This window comes from Mobula birostris, chromosome 17 (assembly GCF_030028105.1).
Source record: "Mobula birostris isolate sMobBir1 chromosome 17, sMobBir1.hap1, whole genome shotgun sequence".
In the NCBI taxonomy this organism is placed as follows: Eukaryota; Metazoa; Chordata; class Chondrichthyes; order Myliobatiformes; family Myliobatidae; genus Mobula; species Mobula birostris.
The window spans coordinates 16,140,223-16,163,553 of record NC_092386.1 but is presented as its reverse complement, the minus strand read 5'-3'; the positions used below and the strand labels follow the sequence as shown (position 1 = coordinate 16,163,553).

General features: G+C 42.8%; 1 protein-coding gene and 1 long non-coding RNA gene across 3 annotated transcripts in view; one reads left to right on the top strand and one right to left on the bottom strand.

The window, feature by feature from the left end:
• LOC140211528 (uncharacterized) overlaps positions 1-22,584 on the top strand; it is a 90,814-nt gene extending 68,230 nt beyond the window's left edge. For both annotated transcript variants that reach the window (XR_011889503.1, XR_011889502.1), the window contains 2 exons: positions 21,211-21,427; positions 22,279-22,584. This is a non-coding gene — a long non-coding RNA (uncharacterized lncRNA). The remainder of the gene's footprint in view (positions 1-21,210; positions 21,428-22,278) is intronic.
• The window catches only part of LOC140211526 (leucyl-cystinyl aminopeptidase-like), a 95,793-nt gene that overhangs the window by 37,116 nt on the left and 35,346 nt on the right, over positions 1-23,331 (bottom strand). Inside the window, exons 6-9 of the mRNA XM_072281315.1 lie at positions 16,533-16,646; positions 15,342-15,476; positions 5,065-5,196; positions 1,893-2,062 (exon numbers count right to left, since the gene is read on the bottom strand). Coding sequence (XP_072137416.1) covers positions 1,893-2,062; positions 5,065-5,196; positions 15,342-15,476; positions 16,533-16,646 — 551 coding nt within the window. The remainder of the gene's footprint in view (positions 1-1,892; positions 2,063-5,064; positions 5,197-15,341; positions 15,477-16,532; positions 16,647-23,331) is intronic.

Below are 23,331 nucleotides of genomic sequence, written 5' to 3'. Positions count from 1 at the left end.
ATCTTGCCGTCTAAAAATACAAGTTACCAAACCACAAGTGTATCAGATATATCCAAGGAGTTAATAGGCAATACAAGTAGGGTCACATGCAGTTGAAATATCTTATGTTGTAAAATTTAAATGCATTAGAACTTGGATCAGAATCCTGGAACTATTTCTTAGTTGTTCATAATTACAGATACATTCAAGATTTGGTAAAACCAAAAGAACAAAAATGTATATACTCAGCAGGAAGGATGGAAAGCGATTTAATCTACAGTGGGGGGGGGGCAGGAAGTAGGGGAAAGATAAGCTTTGAGGTAAATTTAAGTTGCAGAGGAAGGAAGAGATGACAGAATAAAAATGAAGATCTCTGATGAAGTGGAGAGTAACACGAGCAACAGAAGGTAGTAAAGATTCACAGCAGGCATGACGAGGAGTGGAATGAAAAGGAAAAAAAACAAAAATCTGTAATGTTCACAAGACTGCAGCACGACCAGAACACAGAGTGAGAGATGAGGCTTAAGTTGCTGCAAGTCCAAAATCTGTTGAATTATAGTAGGGGTGGGGTGGGGGGGGGGGAAAACGTTACTGCACAGTTGAAGGATGAGGTGTCTTTCTTTAAGCTTACATCAGTTTTGTTGGGTTAGAGCAGCAAAACAAAAAAATGGGGACTAAATGTTGAGCAATTAAGGTGACAGGCACCCTGGTGACCAGGATCACCCACTTGGACTGAACGGACGTGGTCTCCAGCCCATTTTAGTTCAATTTCCATAACACTGGTAGGACCACATTGTCAGTGTTACCAGGGCACCAAACTGGAGGAACTATGTTGAAATAGAGTGCAAAATGGTAGTACAATTTCCATTACTGTCTCTTCAGTGTGTTCTCTTTTATTTTGCAAATTAAAAAGGGCTGATGACCTTTCACTTTCCCGGGGTGGTGAAAGATCGGAGGCTATGTATAATAGTTTGGAATGATGGGAAATTATACATGGGAACACTGGGGATATTTTCCACTGTGCAAACATCGAGGAAAAATGCTCTGGGCTCATAAGGATCAAGAGCGCCAATTAAGTGATTTCATACCTCTAAATGGGAAATTGATAACGCTTGCAACTAGTTTTCTTTTCCACACCTCTAGCAATATTTCTAATGATACTTGGCCATTTTACAACAGCGTATTTTTTCTCTTTTTCCTCGGATCATGTTTTCCTAAATTTTTCACCCCACTTTCAGATTTATCACAAGAATGAGGAGCAAATCCTTGAAGATGTCTATGCTGATATATTTTTCCTGACAAGACTACTGATTTAAAGATTCACTTTATTTGTCACATCTACAATGAAACATACAGTGGAATGCGCTGTTCTCTGAAATCAAATCAGCAAGAATTATGCTGGGCAGCTCGCAGGTGTAGCTGTGTTTCTGACACCCAAAATGCATCCCCACCACACACTAACTCTAACAATGTCTTTGAACTTTGGGAGGAAACCAGAGCACCTAGAGGAAAACAATGTGTCCTGGGGAAAATGTACAAACTCCTTACGGAAACACGAGGAAACCTGCAGATGCTGGAGTTTCAAGCAACACACATAAAAGTTGCTGCTGCGTTCACCAGCAACTTCTTTGTGTGTTGCTTGAAACTCCTTACGGACAATAATGAGAATTCATCAGTACTGTTACAGCTGGTGCTGTAATAGATTAACTACTCAATGGGTAGATAACATCACTTTCAAACAATGTAATTCTCTTGTGTCTACAGTGAAATACAATGCAAAGTCCCTGGCAGACCAATTTAAAGCTCAGGTGGAATGGGAACAGCCTGGGGTAAAAATTATACAAAACCTTCATTTGGCAATCTTTGGGAAGGATTCTAAATCAAAATTAGTTTCAGTAAGTGTGTAGTTGTACCTGTAATAGGAGGATGATGAATTCAGTGAATGAGAGGTCCTGAGGAAATGTGATTGACTGAGGTGGATTTTATTGGCAGTGGTATCCAATTTGACAGTGACCACTGGGTATCCTGTCTGTCGTGTCCAGGTTTCCATGAGTTCTTTCACATTTGAATCTACATTTCCAACCTGTGAAATAAAATACAATGCACCAAGTTATTAAACCAAATCACAGCTAGATTACACAGATGAAGATCAGTTAGTTATTGGTTAATTGATTTTGTAGAGTTAGTGTAAGATTACAGTCAGAATTATATTATTATCATTGACCTACAGTACTGCGCAAAAGTCTTAGGAACATATATATAGCTGGGGTGCTTCAGGCTTTTCATATACTGCTGCCTCATATAAAACCAATTTCATGACATACGTGAGTGATGATAAACCCGATTCTGATATGAATTTCCATTGTGACTGAGAGTGTGGACGAGGCAGTGACAGGCGAATCATGGTTGGGAAAAGAGGGAGAGGAAGGGGAGGGTGTGGGAAGGTTTGTAATTAAATGACCTTGCCTGATGTCTCAGGGTTGGTTAAAGCAAGGAGGAAACCTGAAACATCGAGGTGAGTGCAGAAGGCAAGTGAGTGTTCAGCACCATTTATCAGCCTCTTGCTCACTGCTACTGGAAGAAGATGCCTGTGTGTGACGATCTCTCTGTCTCAGTGCTTCTGAGGGAAGCTCCTGTGTTTGAACGGTCCGTCACTCCCTCGATGCTGTCGAAGGATGGTACCAAAGTTCTGGATCTGTGATTTACGGATCAGACTGTAGTTCATTTGGACTCGTTCAGTTTTATGTTTTCATGTTCTGTGTTTTTGCCTGTTCCTTTGTGTTGCTCTTTCTGCAATTTGTGTTTTTTTTTTGTGCATGCAGGGGCAGAGTAGGGGTGGTTTGTTGTTCTTGTCACCGTTTTATGATTTGTTTCCTTGTCTGCGAGGTGTTTGATTTTCTTGTTGCCTTTTGTATGACTTGCTTTTTTGTGAGGGGAGGAAATTGATGTTTTTTTTAATGGTTTCCTTGGTTTTCTTCATTTCGTGGCAATCTAGAGAAGATGAATCTCAGAGATGTATAGTGCATACATACTTTGATAATAAATATACCTTGAACCTTGGGTATGTCAACACTCATGCCACCCCTGCCCCTGGCATTCCTTTTCTGCCACCTGTTACACATCCCTACTGCAGTCTTCCACCCTCAATATTGCCAACGTCCTTTGCTCCTGTCAGAGTTACAAACTTACTCTCTGCTCCATGTTGACAAGTACAGCAAGCTGCAAAATATCTAGGCAACCTAGCCTAAGACTTCTGCAGAGTACTGTATATCAACAAAATTTGTTCTGCAACAGCAGTACAGTGCAATATATTAAAAATTTACAATGTTACAATAAGAAATATATAAGAAATAATTAAGACGTGCAGAAAGAGAGCAAAATGGTGAAGCAGAGTTTATGGGTTAATGGACTACTTAGAAATCTGATGGTGGAGAGGAAGAAGTTGTTCCTAAAACTTTGAAACTGTTCCTAAAAGATTGAAGAAATTTCAATGAAGCAGTTCAGATGAAGAGTCAGTGACTTGACACATCAACTTTGCCTCTGAGCAGATGCTGCCTGTTCCACCAAGAATTTCTAGCATTTTATTTTTACTTAACGTTTCCAGCATAGGACTTTATTTTAAATGCCCAGAACAGAGTATATAGGACTGAGATGACGAAGAATATCTTCACATAAATAGTTATAAATCTTGGGAATTCCCTGTGGATGCCCACATACTGAACAACTCAAGGTCGGGGTGGGGAGAATAGATTTTTGGAGACGAACAGAATGAGAGGATATGGGGGATGGGGGCAGTCAGGCAGCATAAAGAACCATGGAGGAGATTCAGGGGTACTCAAGACATAGTCCCATCTCACAGTTTTTAAAGGAGATGCTTCGTACAGCAAGTCACCATGTTCCCCAGAATAATGGGGTACCTCTTCACCGCCTCAGGTTGGACTGTTCATAATGAAACATATCTAGTCCCGTTACACTGAGCACTGGGGCTCCCCAGGGCTGTGTGCTCAGGCCGCTGCTGTTCACATTGCTGATGCATGACTGTGTCACCAGATTCAGCTCAAACTGTGTCATCAAATTTGTGGCAGACACAACAGTAGTTGCCCATAAACGACGACGAAACGGAGTACAGAAAGAAAGTGGAGCTACTGGTAGATTGGTCTGAGAAGAACAACCAAAGTCAGAATGTGGAGAAGACCAAGGAAATCACCGTGGACCTCAGAAAGGTGCAGATGGACATCCACTTCTGTGAATACATGGCTCCTCTGTAGAGACAGTTAAGTGCACCAAGTTACTGGGAATTCACTTCACAGATGACCTCACCTGTTCCCTTAGTATTTCCTTTTGGAACATGGTGGCACAGCAGCACGTCCACTTCCTAAGGAGATTGAGACAAGTAAGGCCCCCCCCCCAACCCGACATCTTTTAACTGAATTTTAAAGGAGCACCATTGAAAGGGTCCTGACAAGTTGATCTCCATTGGGTATGGGAGCAGCTGAGCATCAGACTAGAATTCCCGACAAAGAACAGTGAGAATAGCTGAGATGATCATAGGGGGTCTCCCTACCATCCATCAGGGACATTTATCAGGACTGCTGTGTATGCGGGACCCTTGTATTATTAAGGATTCTACCTATCCATCTAGCATTGTCTTTGACTTTCTACCATCAGGCAGAAGACTTTGTTGCATACAAGCAAGAACGGGCCGGACGATGAACAGTTTCTTTCCTCAGGCCTTTAGGCTTCTGAACTCACTGTTGCATTGCATTCGAAGTGTCACTGGTTAATCTGTACCTTACAATATTTAATTTATGCAACTTACTTTACTTATGCATAATTCATCTGTAGGTTTTTATCCTTACTTTCATAAGTTATTGTGTGTTAAGTGCTTTACACCCTGGTTCAGAGAAACATTGTCTTATTTGACAGTATACATGTATATAGTTAAATAACAATAAACTTGGCCTGACTTGATTATGACACATCCCAATACTTTAACAACTAATTTGGGTCCACTTTAGTATGAGTATTTACTCCTGCATCTGATATTTAGTTTGAAAATACAATAAACATGAGAAAAATACATACTTCACTCATACTGTTCCAGAAGTCTTCAGCATTTGTGCTCTGATACTTGTGTTTCTTCAAAAACTGTCTGATTCCTTGCTGGAAATTAGTTTCATTCAAGAAATCTTTCAGCATCAACAGAATGTTAGACCCCTGAAGAAAAGAGGGAGAAAATGTTTGCTCCTTTTAATATTTATCTTTAAATGCAATTGTCTTTTGTATAATTCTAGCTTTTGAGCACAGATTTTTCAGGAAGCCTCAAAAGCATGGGACCTTCAGGAAAAGTGCTAGGAAGATTTAATGGACACCATATTGTAGATTTCCCCATTCTAGACAGGGATATGGGAAACTTCTATAGGGGATCTGTGCCATCTACCAACAACAATGACATCAAATAGGATTAATATCCAGCCAATCTGAAGAATTCTCATGGATGACTGGCCAAACAGAAAAAAACTTGATTTTTTCTTTATTATTAAAGATCCGACAAAAATAGATCAGGAATGGAAATGTGCACATTGGACTGAGGTGGAAGTTGAAATATCCAGAACTTGATATATATGAAATTGGTTTTACAGTCAGAGAGGTTACATTATCTTCCTTTCATTCAAATCACCTGGACTCAAGTTATACAATAGAAACTTGAACACACTGTAAGCGAGTGGTTTCATGTGGTGCTGGAACAAACACTGAGCAGAAGTGATGTTCCTTTTATATCAGACACTGCTGTAAATAACGTCAACACTACATGGGTTGGGTCACGTAACCACATGAGGATTTGATTGACCTAAACTGCAGCTACTGTGATGGCGCAGCATGCAATCAATCTGTTCTGTTTGGTGTTTACTGGCAGCAACATCACTCACGAGCTACAGGAATACACACCTGACATCAAATCTCATCAGAATTAACACTGTGGCTTTTTCACGTACAAAATCAAAATGAATGGAGAAAAAATCTTAGAAGATATCATGACAGTGCTCTTTATTGAGGAATGATGTCAATCATCCAGTGAATCCTACTGTAAAATTTATATGTGTGTATGGAAATAGTCATTGATATTGCTGGCAAATCCTGTTACCAAGCATATATAGTTGAAGTCAGAAGTTTACATACACCTTAGCCAAATACATTTAAACTCAAGTTTTTCACAATTCCTGACATTTAATCCTGGAAAACATTCCCTGTCATACGTCAGTTAGGATCACTATTTTAAAAATGTAAAATGTCAGAATAGTAGTAGAGAAAATGATTTATTTCAGCTTTTATTCCTTTCATCACTTTCCCAGCAGGTCAGAAGTTAGTATTTGGTAGCATTACCTTTAAATTGTTTAACTTGGGTCAAATGCTTTGGGTAGCCTTCCCCAACTTCTCACAGTAAGTTGCTGGAATTTTGTTCCATTCCTCCAGACAGAACTGGTGTAACTGAGTCAGGTTTGTAGGCCTCCTTGCTCGCACACACTTGTTCAGTTCTGCCCACAAATTTTCTATCGGATTGAGGTCAGGGCTTTGTGATGGCCACTCCAATACCTTGACTTTGTTGGCCTTAAGTAATTTTGCTACAACTTTGGAGATATGCTTGGGGTCATTGTCCATTTGGAAGACCCATTTGTGACCGAGCTTCAACTTCCTGGCTGATGTCTTGAGATGTTGCTTCAATATATCCACATAATTTTCCTTCTCATGATGCCATCTACTTTGTGAAGTGCACCAGTCCCTCCTGCAGCAAAGCAGCCCCACAACATGATGCTGCCACCCCCATGCTTCACGGTTGGGATGGTGTTCTTCAGCTTGCAAGCCTCACCCTTTTCCTTCCAAACATAACGATGGTCATTATTGCCAAACAGTTCAATTTTTGTTCCATCAGACCAGAGCACATTTCTCCAAAAAGTAAGATCTTTGTCCCCATGTGCACTTGCAAACTATAGTCTGGCTTTTTTATGGTGGTTTTGGAGCAGTGGCTTCTTCCTTGCTGAGCAGCCTTTCAGGTTATGTCGATATAGGGCTCATTTTACTGTGAATATAGATACTTGTCTGCCTGTTTCCTCCAGCATCTTCACAAGGTCCTTTGCTGTTATTCTGGGATTGATTTGCACTTTTTGCACCAAAGTACGTTCATCTCTAGGAGACAGAATGCGTCTCCTTCCTGAGCGGTATGACAGCCGCATGGTCCCATGGTGTTTATACTTGTGTACTATTGTTTGTACAGATGAACGTGGTACCTTCAGGCTTTTGGAAATTGCTCCCAAGGATGAACCAGACTTGACATCATTTTCTGACCTCAATCCAATAGAAAATTTGTGGGCAGAACTGAAAAAGCGTGTGCAAACAAGGAGGCCTACAAACCTGACTCAGTTACACCAGTTCTGTCTGGAGGAATGGAACAAAATTCCAGCAACTTACTGTGAGAAGCTCATGGAAGGCTACCCAAAATGTCTGACCCAAGTTAAACAATTTAAAGGCAATGCTACCAAATACTAACAAAGTGTATGTAAACTTCTAACCCACTGGGAAAGTGATGAAAGAAATAAAAGCTGAAATAAATCATTCTCTCTACTATTAAAATAAATTAGTGATCCTAACTGACCTAAAACAGGGAATGTTTTCTTGGATTAGATGTCAGGAATTGTGAAAAACTGAGATTAAATGTATTTGGCTAAGGTGTATGTAAACTTCTGACTTCAACTGTAGACAGTGACCATTTCAGAAAGGCACATGGGCACTTCCAGCCAGCGTGAAGCCATTGGTTATCTGGAAAACTAGTGGAGAAAATAGGATAGAGGAAGGTAACAAATGGCTTTAATCCAAAGATTATATTAGAATTTAACCAAGTTGATCTGGGAGAAAACAACAGGAATTCTGCAGATGCTGTAAATTCAAGCAACACACATCAAAGTTTCTGGTGAACACAGCAGGCCAGGCAGCACCTCTTCCTAGAGATGCTGCCTGGCCTGCTGCGTTCACCAGCAACTTTGATGTGTGTTGCTTGATCTGGGAGAAATGTATTTTTTTTATCATCTTCTTAGACGATTGGTTAGATTGACCGTGGAGAATCTAACAGTCTGAAGAGCCCGTACTGTGCTGTAACGTTCCATGTTCTATGTTTTTGCCTCCACTATTTTCAGTGTTTATTGACAAATTGATATAGAAAGATCCACACAAGTATATCCTTGAGGGATGAGTAATGGAGACACAACAATCTTGCTTCCTCGCAACAGCTGGCTTACTGTCAACCTTTCAATCCCATCTTTCAGGGAACTCGTCTTTCCCGCTCAACCACCTTTAGGAATGATGTAGTCAAACAAGACAAAATAAATTTTTGCAGTCATAAAATATAAAGCAAGCACTTCAAAGCCTTTCATGAGCCAAGCAGTTTGGATCATTAATGCTCTGTCCTTTGTTCTGAAACGAGTGGCTGGGAGTGATCAAATGTCTTACAACTGCATGAGTAGAATTAATGTTTACTTTTAACGGCTATCCATCATATACAGGTTTCCCCCGCCATCCGAAGGTACAGCGTTCCTATGAAACGGTTCGTAAGCCGGAATGTCGTAAAGCGAAGAAGCAATTACCATTTATTTATACGGGAAAATTTTGTGAGCGTTCGCAGACCCAAAATAACCTACCAAATCATGCCAAATAACACATGAAACCTAAAATAACAGTAACATATAGTAAAAGCAGGAATGATATGATAAATACACAGCCTATATAAAGTAGAAATACTTTTCCACAATCATTGCTGAACTGTTCTCCGTAGTGAAAATCTCACGCAAGCGCCATCGGCAAAAACACGGCGCAAGCGCTCTCCAGTAACCTTTAAGCTAAGAAGCTGCCAAATCAGACCAAATAACACGACAAAATACACAGCCTATATAGAGTAGAAATAATGTATGTACAGTGTAGTATCACTTATCGGAATCGGGACAGCGCCGAGCACACTGATGGTGGTGTGTTAGGCTGAGTCGTCACAGGTTGGGTGGTGCAGTGGCCCCCACCCTCCAGGCCACCAACCGATACATTGCCACGAAGCATGCAGGGGTGCAGCAGTAGCCGGGAGCCATCCAGCACATCTTTAAGAAAAAAGCCGAATAAACATGCTAATTAATTAGATGCCGCCCGACACATAACTGTCGGCCCAGATCAGTGCCGATTTCCGACTGCGTCCTCTCTGATCTGGGCCGACATTTACGTGTGGGGTGGCACCTAATTAATTAGCCTGTTTATTTCAGCTTTTTTCTTAAAGATGTGCTCCTGGCTACTGCTGCATTCTCTGCGAATCGGTACAGTATCTGTCCGCGACCTGGGTGTTGGGGTGGTGGGACACTGGGTGTCATCCCGTCAAACAACAGGAGTTCTGCAGATGCTGGAAATTCAAGCAACACACATAAAAGTTGCTGGTGAACGCAACAGGCCAGGCAGCATCTCTAGGAAGAGGTGCAGTCAACGTTTCAGGCCGAGACCCTTCATCAGGACTAACTCATCTCGTCGTCTGTTTCCATTACAGCAGGCAGGTTATCTTCTCCTATGACTGCCCGCCTCGATGTCGAAGGTCGAGGTTCATTGTCTGCTGTGGCTGATGTGGAAGGCTTGCTTGACTGCTGAGCCTCGCACATTTTTCTATCATACAGTTCTTTGTAAGGACTCAAACCATCTTGCAAATATCCCCTAAACCTACGTACCCTTTCAAAATTAAAGTCGTACTTTATCATTACTCATTTGGTTTTGATTGTTATCCTTTCCTCTTCCAATTGCATCAGCTCTTCATCATCAGTTCTTGGTCATGAGATGCCAAAACCTCTTCAACATCATCTTCATCAACTTCCACAAGCCAAACTCACTTTGTCCTTGCTTCGTTCACCACGATTGAAACGCTTAATTATGTCTAGTTTTACGCTAAGTGTAACACCCTTACGAGCTCTTTCAGGCTTTTCCAACACCATAGAACTCATCTTGCAAACAACTGCTCACAGGCACGTGTTAAAACTATGCCATTCCGAATCCAGGGGAGAGCGGCTGCTCGGGGTGCGCACTGCCTTTTATCGCGCACTGAATTTTTTTTGTACCAGTGAAAACACCTTCTGAAAGCGAAAACAGGGTACTAATGTAGGTCTTTTGTAACAGTGAGGTTTCGTAAAGCGAACGTTCGAAAAGCGGGGGACACCTGTGTATAAAAGTCATTTGAGAACCATCATTCCACCAGAGCTCAAATTGGAAATCAGTCAAATCCCATTAGAACCACAGAAATGTATAGCATTGGAGGGCCATTTGACCTATTGCATCTGTACTAACAAAAGAACTGTCAAATCTCTCTTTCCAAACTTTGGCTATTTTAACTGCATAGCCAAATGCTTTCTAAATACATTGAAGGTTTTACTCTTATCCCACTCTTTCAGTGCATTCTAGATCCTCACCACCTCCTCTCTCAACATCAATTACTTGAAATTTTTGCTCCTCATTTAGTGATCTGTCAGCAAAAGGAAATAGGTTATTCCTCTACAGATCTACCCTTCAGTCTGCTTTACAGTGTCAGTGATGTTGAGACTGTCCGTCTTTGCTGCACAGTTTCCAAGACACTTGATTGGGTTGTCCTCTATGGATGGAATGACTTCTCCCCTGTACTTGAAGACTAAACTTGCTAGTAACCTTGTTGATGATTAGTTAGGGCCAGGGAAACCTACATCCTGTGGAGGAATTAAATAAATGACAGGGGTGTGTAGGAAAAGAGGATGTTTATTAAGGATATTTGCAGGACTGAAGATTAGTCCAGCTAAGGCTCCCGTTGTCATCGGTAGTGGAGAAGTTCAAGGTGGCAAAGGGTAGAGTTGTGTTAACACTGAGGGGTTCCAATGACAAGTTAATAAATCAAGCAGAAGAAGATTGGGCCAAAGGTGGACTGCCAACTTTGCCATAGACCAGGCTGTGAGCTCCCTGCAATTGAGAGACATCATTGGCAACCCATGCCTGGGACGGTCATGCCTCGGCTCAGCACAATTCCAACGATGGGGAGTGCAAGTGCAAGGGATAAGCATGACACGGTCCAGGCAGAGTTATGGAACTGTGAGGACAGAAGGCAGTTATTGAAGGCAGCAGAGTTGGTGTCACAGGGCACCTGGACAAAATGGGATCTACCCAAGCACAAGATCACTTGGGCAGAGCTTTGGAGACTGGAGCCCTTATGCATTTCTTTCCTCCCACAGTCCGTGTATGACACTCTTCTTACATAATCACAACTGCACACATAGAGTCTGAGAGAGGATCCTAACTGCAAGCTTTATGGTCAGCAGGGCTCAATGGCAGACGTACAGTCAGGATGCCAAACAGCTTTAACACAAGGCTGGTATAGGTGGTGCCATGACAGGGCCCTGCTGTCCCATATGACACACTGGAGCGGGAGATATGTAAAAACAGTCCAGCTGCAGAGGGGCAAACGGGGCAGTCATTTTCATTAAGGAGAGGGCCACGTCAGTCATACCAATGAGGCCTAAATCCAATCTGCTGCAAACTGCCAAGTCATGGGAGATGAGGGTCGATGTGGGGAGGAAGCTGCAGTTCCCAGAGGTAGTGCAAACCACACTTTAACCAGACATCGTACTGTGGCCCACCGAAGTCAATAAAATTCTTCTGGTGGAGCTCACAGTACCATGAGAGGAAGGATGCTAGGAGAAGGCCCTGAAGTAGCAGTCCTTCGTCCGGGAGCGCAGGGACAAAGGATAGCAGACATGGCCTTTTCCCGTGGAGACTGGCTGTAGAAGGTTCCTGGCAAGATCAGCACGGAGGTTGCTCTCTGTGCTGGGTCTTGATGAAAAAAGCAAGAGCCAAGCAGCTCGCAGGATGAGGGAGGAAGCAGAAAGAGGCTCCTGCTGGAGATGGAGCAGGCGGGAAGAGCTGAGCTGGAAGACGGGGGCAGATGGGCAGTGACATGGCCACCACTACTGACCCGCCAATTGGAGAGTGTAGTGGTTGAGGGCTGAAACACTCTGTGAAGGTTAGGCACCACCTGATGACATCAGCTCCTGGCCAAAGGCTCCAGTTACTTCATCTGCTAACTCTAGATAGCACCCTGGTGTACGATGCAAGTTGAAATGAAGGACTTATCAAGCTATATCAGAGTCAGCACATTGTAGTGTCACAAAAAATGGAAAGATCAGTTTCTTTTAGCAATTTAATTTTCCAAGGCTAATTGAGGATAAATATTTCCTTCCAATACAATTTGGAGGTTTTATTGAAATCATTACCAATATATTTTTGTGCAGAATTCAATTAATAGGTTATGTTACCAAGTATTGCTTGCATCCTTCCTATAAGGTAATGGCCAGAACTTGAATGACTCAAGCAGCACTCCAGCTTGCCTTTAAAAGCACTTTATACTTTACCCTGTTCTGCAACCTAGGTACTGGCTAATGCAATTTCCCAAATGCATTCTTCATCAACTTGTTTATCTGCCCTGTTTTCTGGGGTCATACAATCATGGTTCCCTTATTCCTCTGCATTTCTCAGTATTCCACCATTTGCATGCTATTGGTAGCATAGTAGTGTCACAAAGTTCAAAGTAAATTTACTGTCAATGTCAATGTCATCATATACAACCCTGAGATTCATTTTCTTGCAGGCATATGCAATGAATCCAATAATTATATAAGAATCAGTGAAAGATCGCACCAACAAGGCAGGCAACCACCGTGAAAAAAACAAATGGTCCAAAGACAGAAAGAAAGATAAAACAGAGAAATAATACTAATAAATAAGTAAGCACCAAATATTGAGAATATGAGATGAATAGTCCATAGGTTGTGGGAACAGTCCAGTGTTGAGTTAAGTGAAGTTGAATGAGGCTATTCTCTCTGATTCATAAGCTTGATGGTTGAGGGGTAATAAATGTTCCTGAACCTGGTGGTGAGAGTCCTGAGGCTCCTGTACCCTTTTCCTGATGGCAGCAATGAGAAGAGAACATGACCTGGGTGGTGGGGGTCGCTGATGATGAATACTGCTTTTCTGCGACAGCGCTACCTATAGATGTACTCAATGATTGCAAGGGTTTCACCTGTGATGGACTGGGCCGTATACACTAGTTTTAGTCAGATTTTCTGTTCAAGGGCATTGGTGTTTCCATATCAGGCTATGATGAAACCAGTCAATATACTCTCCTTAGAAGTTTGTCGAAGTTTTAAAAGTTGTGTTGAATCTTCTGATGAAGTAGAGGTGCTGCTGTGCTTTCTTCTTAATTGCATTAGTGCGCTGGAGCCTGGACAGATCCTCTGAAATGATAACACAGGAATTTTAAGTCGTTGATCCTCAGTGCCACTGATCCCTGATGGGGACCAGCTCATGGACTTCTGGCTTCCTTTTCCTGCAGTTAATAGTCAGCTCCTTGGTCTTGTTGATATTGAGTGAAAGATTGTTGGTGTGGCACCGCTAAGCCAGGTTTCAATCTCCCTACTACACGCAGATTCTTGATCCTCTTTGATTCGGTCTGCAAAGTTGAATCTGGCAATGGAACTGTGCTTACCCACACAGTCCTACATATGAAGCGGGTAGAGCAGAGGGCTAAGCACACAGCCTTATGGTACACCTGTGATGATGGAGTTTGTGATGGGGATGTTGCCAGTCTGAACTGACTGGGGTCTGCAAATGAGAAAATCAGGGAGCCAATTGCACAAGGACATATTGAGGCAGAGGTCTAGGGGCTTATTGATTAGTTTTGAGGGGATGATGTTATTGAAAGCCATGCTGTAGTCGATAAAGAGCTTCCTGATGTGTACACCTTTGTTGTCCTGATGTTCCAGGGTTGAGTGAAGAGCCAATGAAATGGCTTCAGTTGTGCCAGAAGGCAAAATACAGTGGATCCAAGTCATTTCTCAGGCAGGAGTTGAAATATTACATCACCAACCCTTCGAAACACTTCATCGCACTCTGTTAGCTTAAAGCTTCACAGTGACAGCAATCAGGGGTTCAAGTCCCATCACTTAAGCAGTTTGTATATTCTCCTTGTAATCTTATCGGTTTCCTCTGGGTGCTCTGGTTTTCGTCCACATTCCAAAAACGTATGGGTAAGTTGTGTGCATACCATTCTGGCGTCGGAATCACAATGGCACATCCTTGGACTGCGTTGTTCGTTAACACACATTTCACTCTATGAAGTTTCAATATTTTCATGTACACGTACAAATAAAGCTAATCTTTATCTCCTTATCATTAATGTTTAAATGCTGGCTGATTTACGATCCCCCTCAGTCCCATTATCCTTCTACTTTCTCCCCGTAAAGTTTGGCCCCGTTACTGATCAAGAATGTATCAACCTCCACCATCTCCTTCTCATTTCTGAAAAGTACAACACAGCAGCAGGAACTGAAAAAGCTAAATCTACAGTTGATAAGGACCTACATAATGATTACACTTACAATGTTAAGGCTCAGTATAAAATAAGAAGAATTGAAAAGAAGGAGTAAATGGGGAAGATGGAAAATCTTTTAAATATTCTGGTCATATTTCCTTTTAGTTTATTTCTTATTTAGATATAGCACGCCAGAATAGATCCTTCTGGCCTTTTGAGCTGTACTGCCCAGAAACGCTCGATTTAACCTGACGCTAATCATGGGACAACATACACTGACCAATTAACCTACCAACTGGTAGTCTTTAGATTGTGGGAGGAAACTCACTCGGTCACAGGGAGAATGTACAAACTCCCTACTGACAATGAGAATTGAACCCAGGTCACTGGTACTGTAAAGCGGTGTGCTAACAACGACGCTACCGTATTACATTCACGATAAGCACATTTTCATATTATATTAGTTTCTAAATCAGCTGAGATGGTGACACTCACTCCCAATTGAGACACAGCTCACCTGCCCAGTCTGCACAGGCTTCTTGTGTCTACAACTGCTGGTACTTCCTTCTCAGTTCTGATCACCTGTGCACTGGGCACTGGCCCCCACAGAGACAGAGGATCAGATGGAAAGAATCCCCCTGGTGATGACAGACTGGAACCTCTAAAATCTAAATGTGGACCTCATCTCGGCATTTAAGCAGAATAAAGTAATTAAATGTGAATCGCTGTGAGCAGTGATCTGCCTACATGGATGGGAAATTCCACAAACATAACTGACAAATTAAAGTTTGATTATTAAATATACTGATTGTAGTCTTCATGGAGTAAGCACCTCATTGGCAATCTGAGTCTCTTGTACAGGGATCTCCACATGCAAAGATATTCAATTTGACTGAATTGTTTTCACCTGGAAGTACATTTACAATTTATGTAGTTTTTTTAAAGTTATGAATTTATTAAGTACCTTGATATTGGAATTAAAATCAAACATTTCCTCTGTAATATGTCCAAGAGATTCAACTGGAGTGGAGATTGGGTAGCCTGAATTCATTGAGTCTTCCTCCATTGCCCTGAAGCGAAAGTATAAATCAGTTTTGTCCTATGGATAAAGCAGAGAAACAAAGACTGTTTATTGTTACACTGTATGTTACAAGTAGTACCACATGGACAGAAATTTCTATCTGGAAAATAGATCATAGCTTATCTATTTAATTTCAAATGGAATCAGTCTCCTTAGATCATCAGAGATAGGAAAAGAATTAGGCCATCAGACCCATCAAGTTACCTCTGCCATGTCAATGGCTGATTGATTATTCCTCTCTGCCTCATTCTTCTGCCTTCTCCCAGTGAACCTATCAATCTCAGTTTTAAATATTCCCAATGACTTGTCCTCCACATCTGTCTCCGGCAATGAATTCCACAGATTCACCATCCTTTAGCACACACTGGTATTACAGTTTAACAAACTGTCCAAGTTAGTGACAACGAGGAAATTACAGGCTGAGTGCAGGTCGGTGGGACTAGGATAGGGTAAGAGTTCGGCACGGACTAGAAGGGCCGAGACGGCCTGTTTCCGTGCTGTAATTGTTATATGGTTACAAGTGTTGATAGCTGTGTGTTCAAATGTATTTAAATAGCCATACTTGTTTAGTGATCACTTTGTCTTACTGGAGTGAACTTCTTCAAATATTTACAACATTGAAACATCTATCACCAAGTGTCTTGTTGTTGATATAAAAACTAGGAGGGAAATTCTATAACACCCCCTTCCCTTCTCCTGCCCCCCTCCTAAGACGGCGGCAGCTAAATGCATCACACTTCCAGGAATGGCAGGTGTGCAATAGTCCTATCCCCCCATCCATATATTATTAATTTTGGACTGCACTCCTGAGGTTTTAGAGTTTATTTTATGTATATATTCTTGGTCATGCTGCAAAACGTTGAGCTGCTAAACTGTGTTTCATTACTCCACAACAATGACAATAAAGATAAAGATATATTTCTATTTTTTGCCCTTGTAACTTTAATTCAGGTCACAGTTTGATCCATACAGGGATCGGTTAGAGTGAAGACGACAGTTCCATTCTCCTTTAATAATAAACTGCTCTCATGATGGATAAACTAGATGATGGAAAAAAAATAAAATTTAACTTACTAGTTGGAGTTCAGGGAATACTTTTTCCAGTGAAAAGTCTTCCATGAAAATAGCAAATCCTTCATTTAACCAAAGGTCGTTCCACCATTCCATGGTCACTAGGTTACCAAACCACTGAGGAGAACAAAATTATTCAGGAAATATAGCAATCTTATATCAAAGCTCAAAGTAAATTTATTATCAAAGTACATATTTGTCACCCCGAGAATCATTTTACACTGTATTCCATTAACTCTAATGGAAAAATATACAACAAAATACCAGAATCAGATTTAATATCACCAATATATATTGTGAAATTTGTTAAAATGTATGCCAAAAGGGCAATGTTACAATAGTTAGTTATTAATTCTTCTAAATGCCTGTTTTGGTTGCCAACCCTTGACTCTCTCAGTCATTGCAGTTCCACAGAAGATGCAAAACTCCTCCCATCAAAAGTAGCTGCTCTTGTGGAATTCTTCCCATTGCCCACACTACTAAAGGGGTTTTCAGGTATGGTGAATTTCTACCACCAGTTAATTGTGCAAGCTGCTGAACTTGCGCTTCCCCTGTACGGTGCCCATAAAGGCAATGCCCCTAATCACAAGCTTGATTCAGCAGACTTGACCAGAACATTTGATGACATCGAACAAATTCTTTCCAACATGACCCTAGTGGCACACCCACTCCCAATGCTCCCATAGCCATTACTACTGGCGTTTCAGGCTTTACTTTGGGTGCTGTGCACCAACAGTTAGTTGGAGGCGTGAGGCAGCCACTTGCCTTCTTCAACCAGTAGCTCCATCCCCCTGAAAGGAAGTACAGCACGTTTGACTGCGAGCTTCTCAGTCTCTATTTGGTTGTCCACCATTTTTGTTTTCTTCTAGAGGGTTGCCATTTCACAGCATTCGTTAATCACAAACCCCTCATGCACACGATGGCTAAAATACTTTCTGCACAGTAGCTTTGCCACCTAGCTTAATATCAGAGGTCACAATTGACATACCACACATTAAGGGGAAAAATAATGCCGTGGGTAATTGCCTCTCACAGTCAGTCGTTGAGGACATACACATAGGGGTTGACTATGCTGGCATGGCAGCTCACCAAACTAGTGATCCAGACAGAGGTCTAGGCTTATCGAACAGCAGTCACAGGCCAAATAAATTAGGGGAAGCTGGGGTATCTCTCCTGTGTAATGACTCAACCGGTCGCCCTTACCCCATAGTGCCCACAAACTGGAGGCGGACTGTTTTTAACTCCATGCATGGCCTCTTGCATCCAGGCCGGAACGCTTCAAAGAAACTGGCTGCACTAAAGTCTATGTGGCCTTCAAAAGGACATGCGTGATTGAACTGCAGCCTGTGTGGATTGCCAACGGGCAAAAATTAACTGTTACATTCCGGCCCCACTAGAACATTTTGAGGTTCCTGAGCGGTGATTTGACCATGTCAATGTGGACTTGGCTGGTCCTCTTCCCCCAGCCCCTGCAGTTTCACACACCTCCTTAACATGGTGGACCGTACTACCAAACGGCCAGGGGTCATCCTGATGGAATGAAGGGATAGATAAATAGGGGGAAGAACAGAGGACAATGATTAACTTATAATCAATCACCTTGTAAGCGCCTTAGCTTACTGCTTTGGACAAGTTTGGACAAGTCAGAAAGAAGCTTTACCCAGCAACCGGTGACGTACTAGTCATTGTTCTCTAAAGATAGGCAAAGGCTCAAATAAGGAACTATCTGATCTTGCAGAAGCAGCTCAAGGTATAGCTAAATATGGGAGGGATAAGGTAATGGCTAGAATGTTCTGGAGAAAAGGGGATGGGTCTGAATGAGGAACTGATGGGCTAGCTTTGGCTTAAAATAATTATAATAATTATAACTAACTGACCAATGATTAACTGACCAATTGTATCTTAGCATGTGATTGAAATGATTCTAATATTGTCTAAACTTGTAATTGTAAGATTTCCGACTACCTGATCAATGTTATAAATTGTGGAAAATTGTGTAATTTGGGGGCAGTTTCTGGACTGGCTGTTTTGGGAGATCAGTCTGTAACTTCCCCCATAGCATGCTATGAGTAGAGAATAAAGATTTGAAAAGAATTACATGTGTCAGTGTATTTGTGGTACAATTGCTATTGCATCGGGTCTGATCGAGTATGACACTTTGGCGAGCCAAAGCCAAGAGTCCAAAAACGAGGGTCTCGTGAGACAGTGTCAGCGGTCGACTCGGTGGTGGTGACCTGAGACAGGTGGGCCCACAAGGTAAGATTTACCTTGACCTCTCTCATTAATTGCCCACCTTGACGATCCCCTCGTCTGGCGGGTAGTCCTCTGACAGACCCCTTTCGAAACCTGAGTTGAGGATTGCCCGAGTACCACAGTTTAAAAAAGGGGTTAGAAGTCCCCGACGAGGTATAAAGTAAGGTAAGGGGTTGCAGTCCCCGACGAATTATTGTGAGTATTAAAGCCTGCTGGTGCTAAACAAATTGGGCAGCCAATCATTGGTAGTGATCTATTACATTTTTCTTTGAGTGTGTTACAGCAAATTGGTCAGCGGATTAGTGGCAGTAACCTATTACATTTTGGAGCTGGTAACCATTCTAACTGGCGTGGGGGGGGGGGGCCGAGGCATGTAGCGCTGTAAATTGACCAGCACAGGGCAGAGCAGACGTTTGGCCAAACACAGGGGAAGTGGCTCTCCTCTGCAATCTATCCGGATGCTGTAAAAACGTTTTGGAGTATACTTGTGACAATTCACCTGTCTCAGCACCCTGCCTTAGACTGGTTGTTAAGTGGGGAAATCCCCCACGCGAAGGTCAGGACACTGAAGTGGGTGCAGAGAGACATGGCACAAGATTAACGGGGAGTAGGGGTTATAGATTATAAAGTGGTAAAGCCGCACTCTGGAGTATCAGCACCCAGCCTTAGGCCGGTTGTTAAGAGGGGAAATCCCCCACGCAAAGGTCAGGACTCTGAAGTGGGAGTGAGAAAAGGAGGCGGCTGACCAACCCGATTAGGAAGCATGGGGCAAACATTAGATAAGTCTGTAAATAATACGCCATTGTTTAAACTTTGTAAAGATGACCCAGAGAGAGAGAATGATTACCGAAGGTTATCAGCATGCCGAAATAAGAAGCTGGGGAGTGAAATTTGGCCTTTGGGTGGGACCTGGGACTTAGATAAGTGTCTAAAGGCAGAAGAAGCAATTTGGAAGCGTAATACCAGACAAAAATGGAAGGTTTTAATGTCCAATTGGAGAAAAACGGCCAAAGAATTAAATAACAGATCTAAGCAAAGTAGTTGAGGGCATAACGCACGTCGCACAGGGATTAGTGTATGTGACAGTGAAGGAAATTCGAAACTGTGGGAGGTATTAAAAGGACTGTGTGAGGATCATGATAAGATTAAGGAAAAACAGGATAGGGAAAAAAAGAGATAGGTTGGCTAAGGATAGACGGAAGAATGATGATGAAGCCGGCAAAAATAAAACTGAGGTACCTCTTGACCTGTCTGGACTGCCCATGCTCTTTAATGATAATGAGACTGAAGAGGAGGTATGGCATATCCCCGTTAAACCTCCTACAGGCCATACTCCTCCCTGAAAAATTAGCCATTATTAAATGTTTGGCTCATCTAAAAGATGAATCTGCAGTGACTAAAGGAAATAACAGCCGATTTGGCTGCCAAGCAGGCTGTGCAGGAGGCGACCGCTATAGTCTTAACTGCAGAACGACTGACCTTCACCCTGACTAAAACACCACGAGCACTGGGCACTCCAGACAAGGCTACAGTTCAAAAACTCCAGGGGGACGCCCCGATTCAGAAAAACAACTTTGGAAGACACATGGATGTGCGCATTCAGTGTCAACAGGCCTCTGGCCTACTCCAGTTGGCCAATTTTGTATTCCTAATTCATTGCTACCTATGTTGCTCGATTGTATGCATACGGATACCCACCTTGGTAAGGGGGGAATGAGTGATATTTTACTCCGCACATGGTGGCACCCCAGGCTGGAGGAGGCTGCTGTGGCGAAAATAAAAACCTGTTTGATTTACCAAAAGATAAACGCAGCAAAGGGAGTAAAGTGTGCCCCAGGGAAAACCCCCCTTGCCAAGTGGCCCTTTTGAATGTATTCAGCTTGATTTTATCGAACTACCGCGCGTACAATGCTGTAAGTATTGTTTAGTAATTGTAGATGTGTCTAGTAAATGGATTGAAGCCTTTCCGACCACCAATAATAAAGCTTCTACGGTGGTAAGGTTGTTGCTTACAGAAATTATACCAAGATTCGGAGTACCCAGACAAATAAGTTCGGATAATGGTCCTCACTTTGTAGGAAATATAAATACAGAGCTATGTGAGGTGCTGCGCATGGAACCAGTTTCATTGCGCTTACCACCCGAAGCCTGCAGGAATAGTGGAACGGGCCAACGGCACCTTGAAAAACAAGCAGTCTAAGTTAATGTCCGAAACCGGACTGAGTTGGCTGAAGGTCCTCCCGCTGGCCTTACACCATATGAGAATTACCCCACATTCCACTACAGGGGTATCTGCAGCTGAAATTGTTTATGGGCACCCTGGAAGGACCCCATGGGACGCTGACATGCAGCCTCCCACCCAAATTGATCTAAATGTTATGGGGGACAAATTGCAGAATTACTTTCGCCAACTAACATCCCCTCTAAGTTCCTTCACTCCCAGATGCAGACCTGGAGACCTGGAAAAGGAGTGGCCAGAATTGAAAATTGGAGATTCGGTACTGATCAGGGATTGGGAGCGTCCCAAGCTTGGACCCCGGTGGAAAGGGCCATTCCAGATACTCCTGCAACCACCAACAGCCGTTAAGGTTCAAGGGCACAGCCGCTGGATCCACCTGAGTGACTGCAAACGATGGGCTCCGCAGGTGGACTAAAGATTACTGGACTTTTCACTATCATAACTACCTCTGCGGTATTAAGCCTGGAGGACAACCTATTTTATAAGACTCATATGCATCTGCATGGTAACCGTACTGCATGTTATCCTTTGGTAAAATCTGTAGAAGTATTGCTTGTTGCTAACCCATCGGGGCTAAATTGGGCGGAACATGACTTAATAGTGGAGGATAGATCGGGGCAGAATGTAAGGGGATAAGAAGAAAGCTTAAAAGGGGGCTATGGGAAGGTGCCTCAAGAGAGTGGGTGGTGAGACCACTGGCGAGGGCGTCGGGGATTATCCCTTCTGTTTTGCAGGGGAGGGAGAGGGATGCGTCTTTGCCAGGGTACCCCGGGAGATACCTTGCCTGAAGAAACATTGTCTGGACCGCCAATGTAGGATAAGCCAGGGAATATTCTCTTGCGAATGTATCCACGAGCTATGTGTGCCCCTCTCTAAGGGAACTCAGTATGTGTGTGGATATTGCAATGAGACTCATGTGTCGGCAGGTTCAGAGACTTTTGAATACTCCTCCCTATACCTACAGAAGCACTTGTGGCATGACAAAATAGTGAGTTACAAAAAGACTTGCTACAGGGCCAAGAGAGGATATGTGTTGTTGTTTACTGGCACCTTTACTACAGCTACCACCACCCTGCCTAACCTCTTTGCAGTAGGAACGATTGGACCACTTTCTGTTCCCTGCCCCCAGGCTGCCCACGTTCAACGGCGACTGACAGCTCGAGCCGTGAGTAAAGAAATCTGCGCTGACTGGAGGAGTCCCGTTACTCTGGGCTCTTCTGTGGGCTATGGGTTCCTGAGTGCTCTCTCTCTCTCTAGGGAGCTCGGCAGGAACCGTGGCCACGATGAACCGCAACTACATCATTTGTGGGCTGGCGGCATTTCGGAACAGTACGACGGAAGGTCTGGAGGCTGTTAACAGAGAATTGGTGGAGTTGTGACTTTATGCACAGCAGACCAGGTATTCTGTGGATTATCAGTTGGCCCAACAGGGAGGGGTGTGCGCAATAGTCGGAGACAAATGTCACTGACGAATCATACAACGTGACCCATGCCATTCAGTTTATTAAGAAACGATTGGATGATTTCAGGCGAGGTTCAGGGAAGGGGGATGGCTGGTTAGGATGGTTGCAGGGAGGATCATGGGGGTCTTATTTACTGCATGGGCTGATTATTCTCATTGTTATAATTATTGCTTGCTGTGTGATAATGACCTGCCTGAATGCTGGCTGCCGACTTTGCACGGAGAGACTGATGATGCTTTGCTCAGTCCCTGTTTAATTGTTTATCATAAAGTGATTAAAAGGGGGGAATGATGGAATGAAGGGATAGGTAAATAGGGGGAAAAACAGAGGACAATGATTAACTTATAATCAATCACCTTGTAAGCGCCTTAGCTTACTGCTTTGGACAAGTTTGGACAAGTCAGAAAGAAGCTTTACCCAGCAACTGGTGACATACTAGTCATTGTTCTCTAAAGATAGGCAAAGGCTCAAATAAGGAACTACCTGATCTTGCAGAAGCAGCTCAAGGTATAGCTAAATATGGGAGGGATGAGGTAATGGCTAGAATGTTCTGGAGAAAAGGGGAAGGGTCCGAATGAGGAACTGATGGGCTAGCTTTGGCTTAAAATAATTATAACTAACTGACCAATGATTAACTGACCAATTATATCTTAGCATGTGATTGAAATGATTCTAATATTGTCTAAACTTGTAATCGTAAGATTTCCTACTACCTGATCAATGTTATAAATTGTGGAGAATTGTGTAATTCGGGGGCAGTTTCTGGACTGGCTCTTTTGGGAGATCAGTCTGTAACTTCCCCCATAGCATGCTATGAGTAGAGAATAAAGATTTGAAAAGAATTACA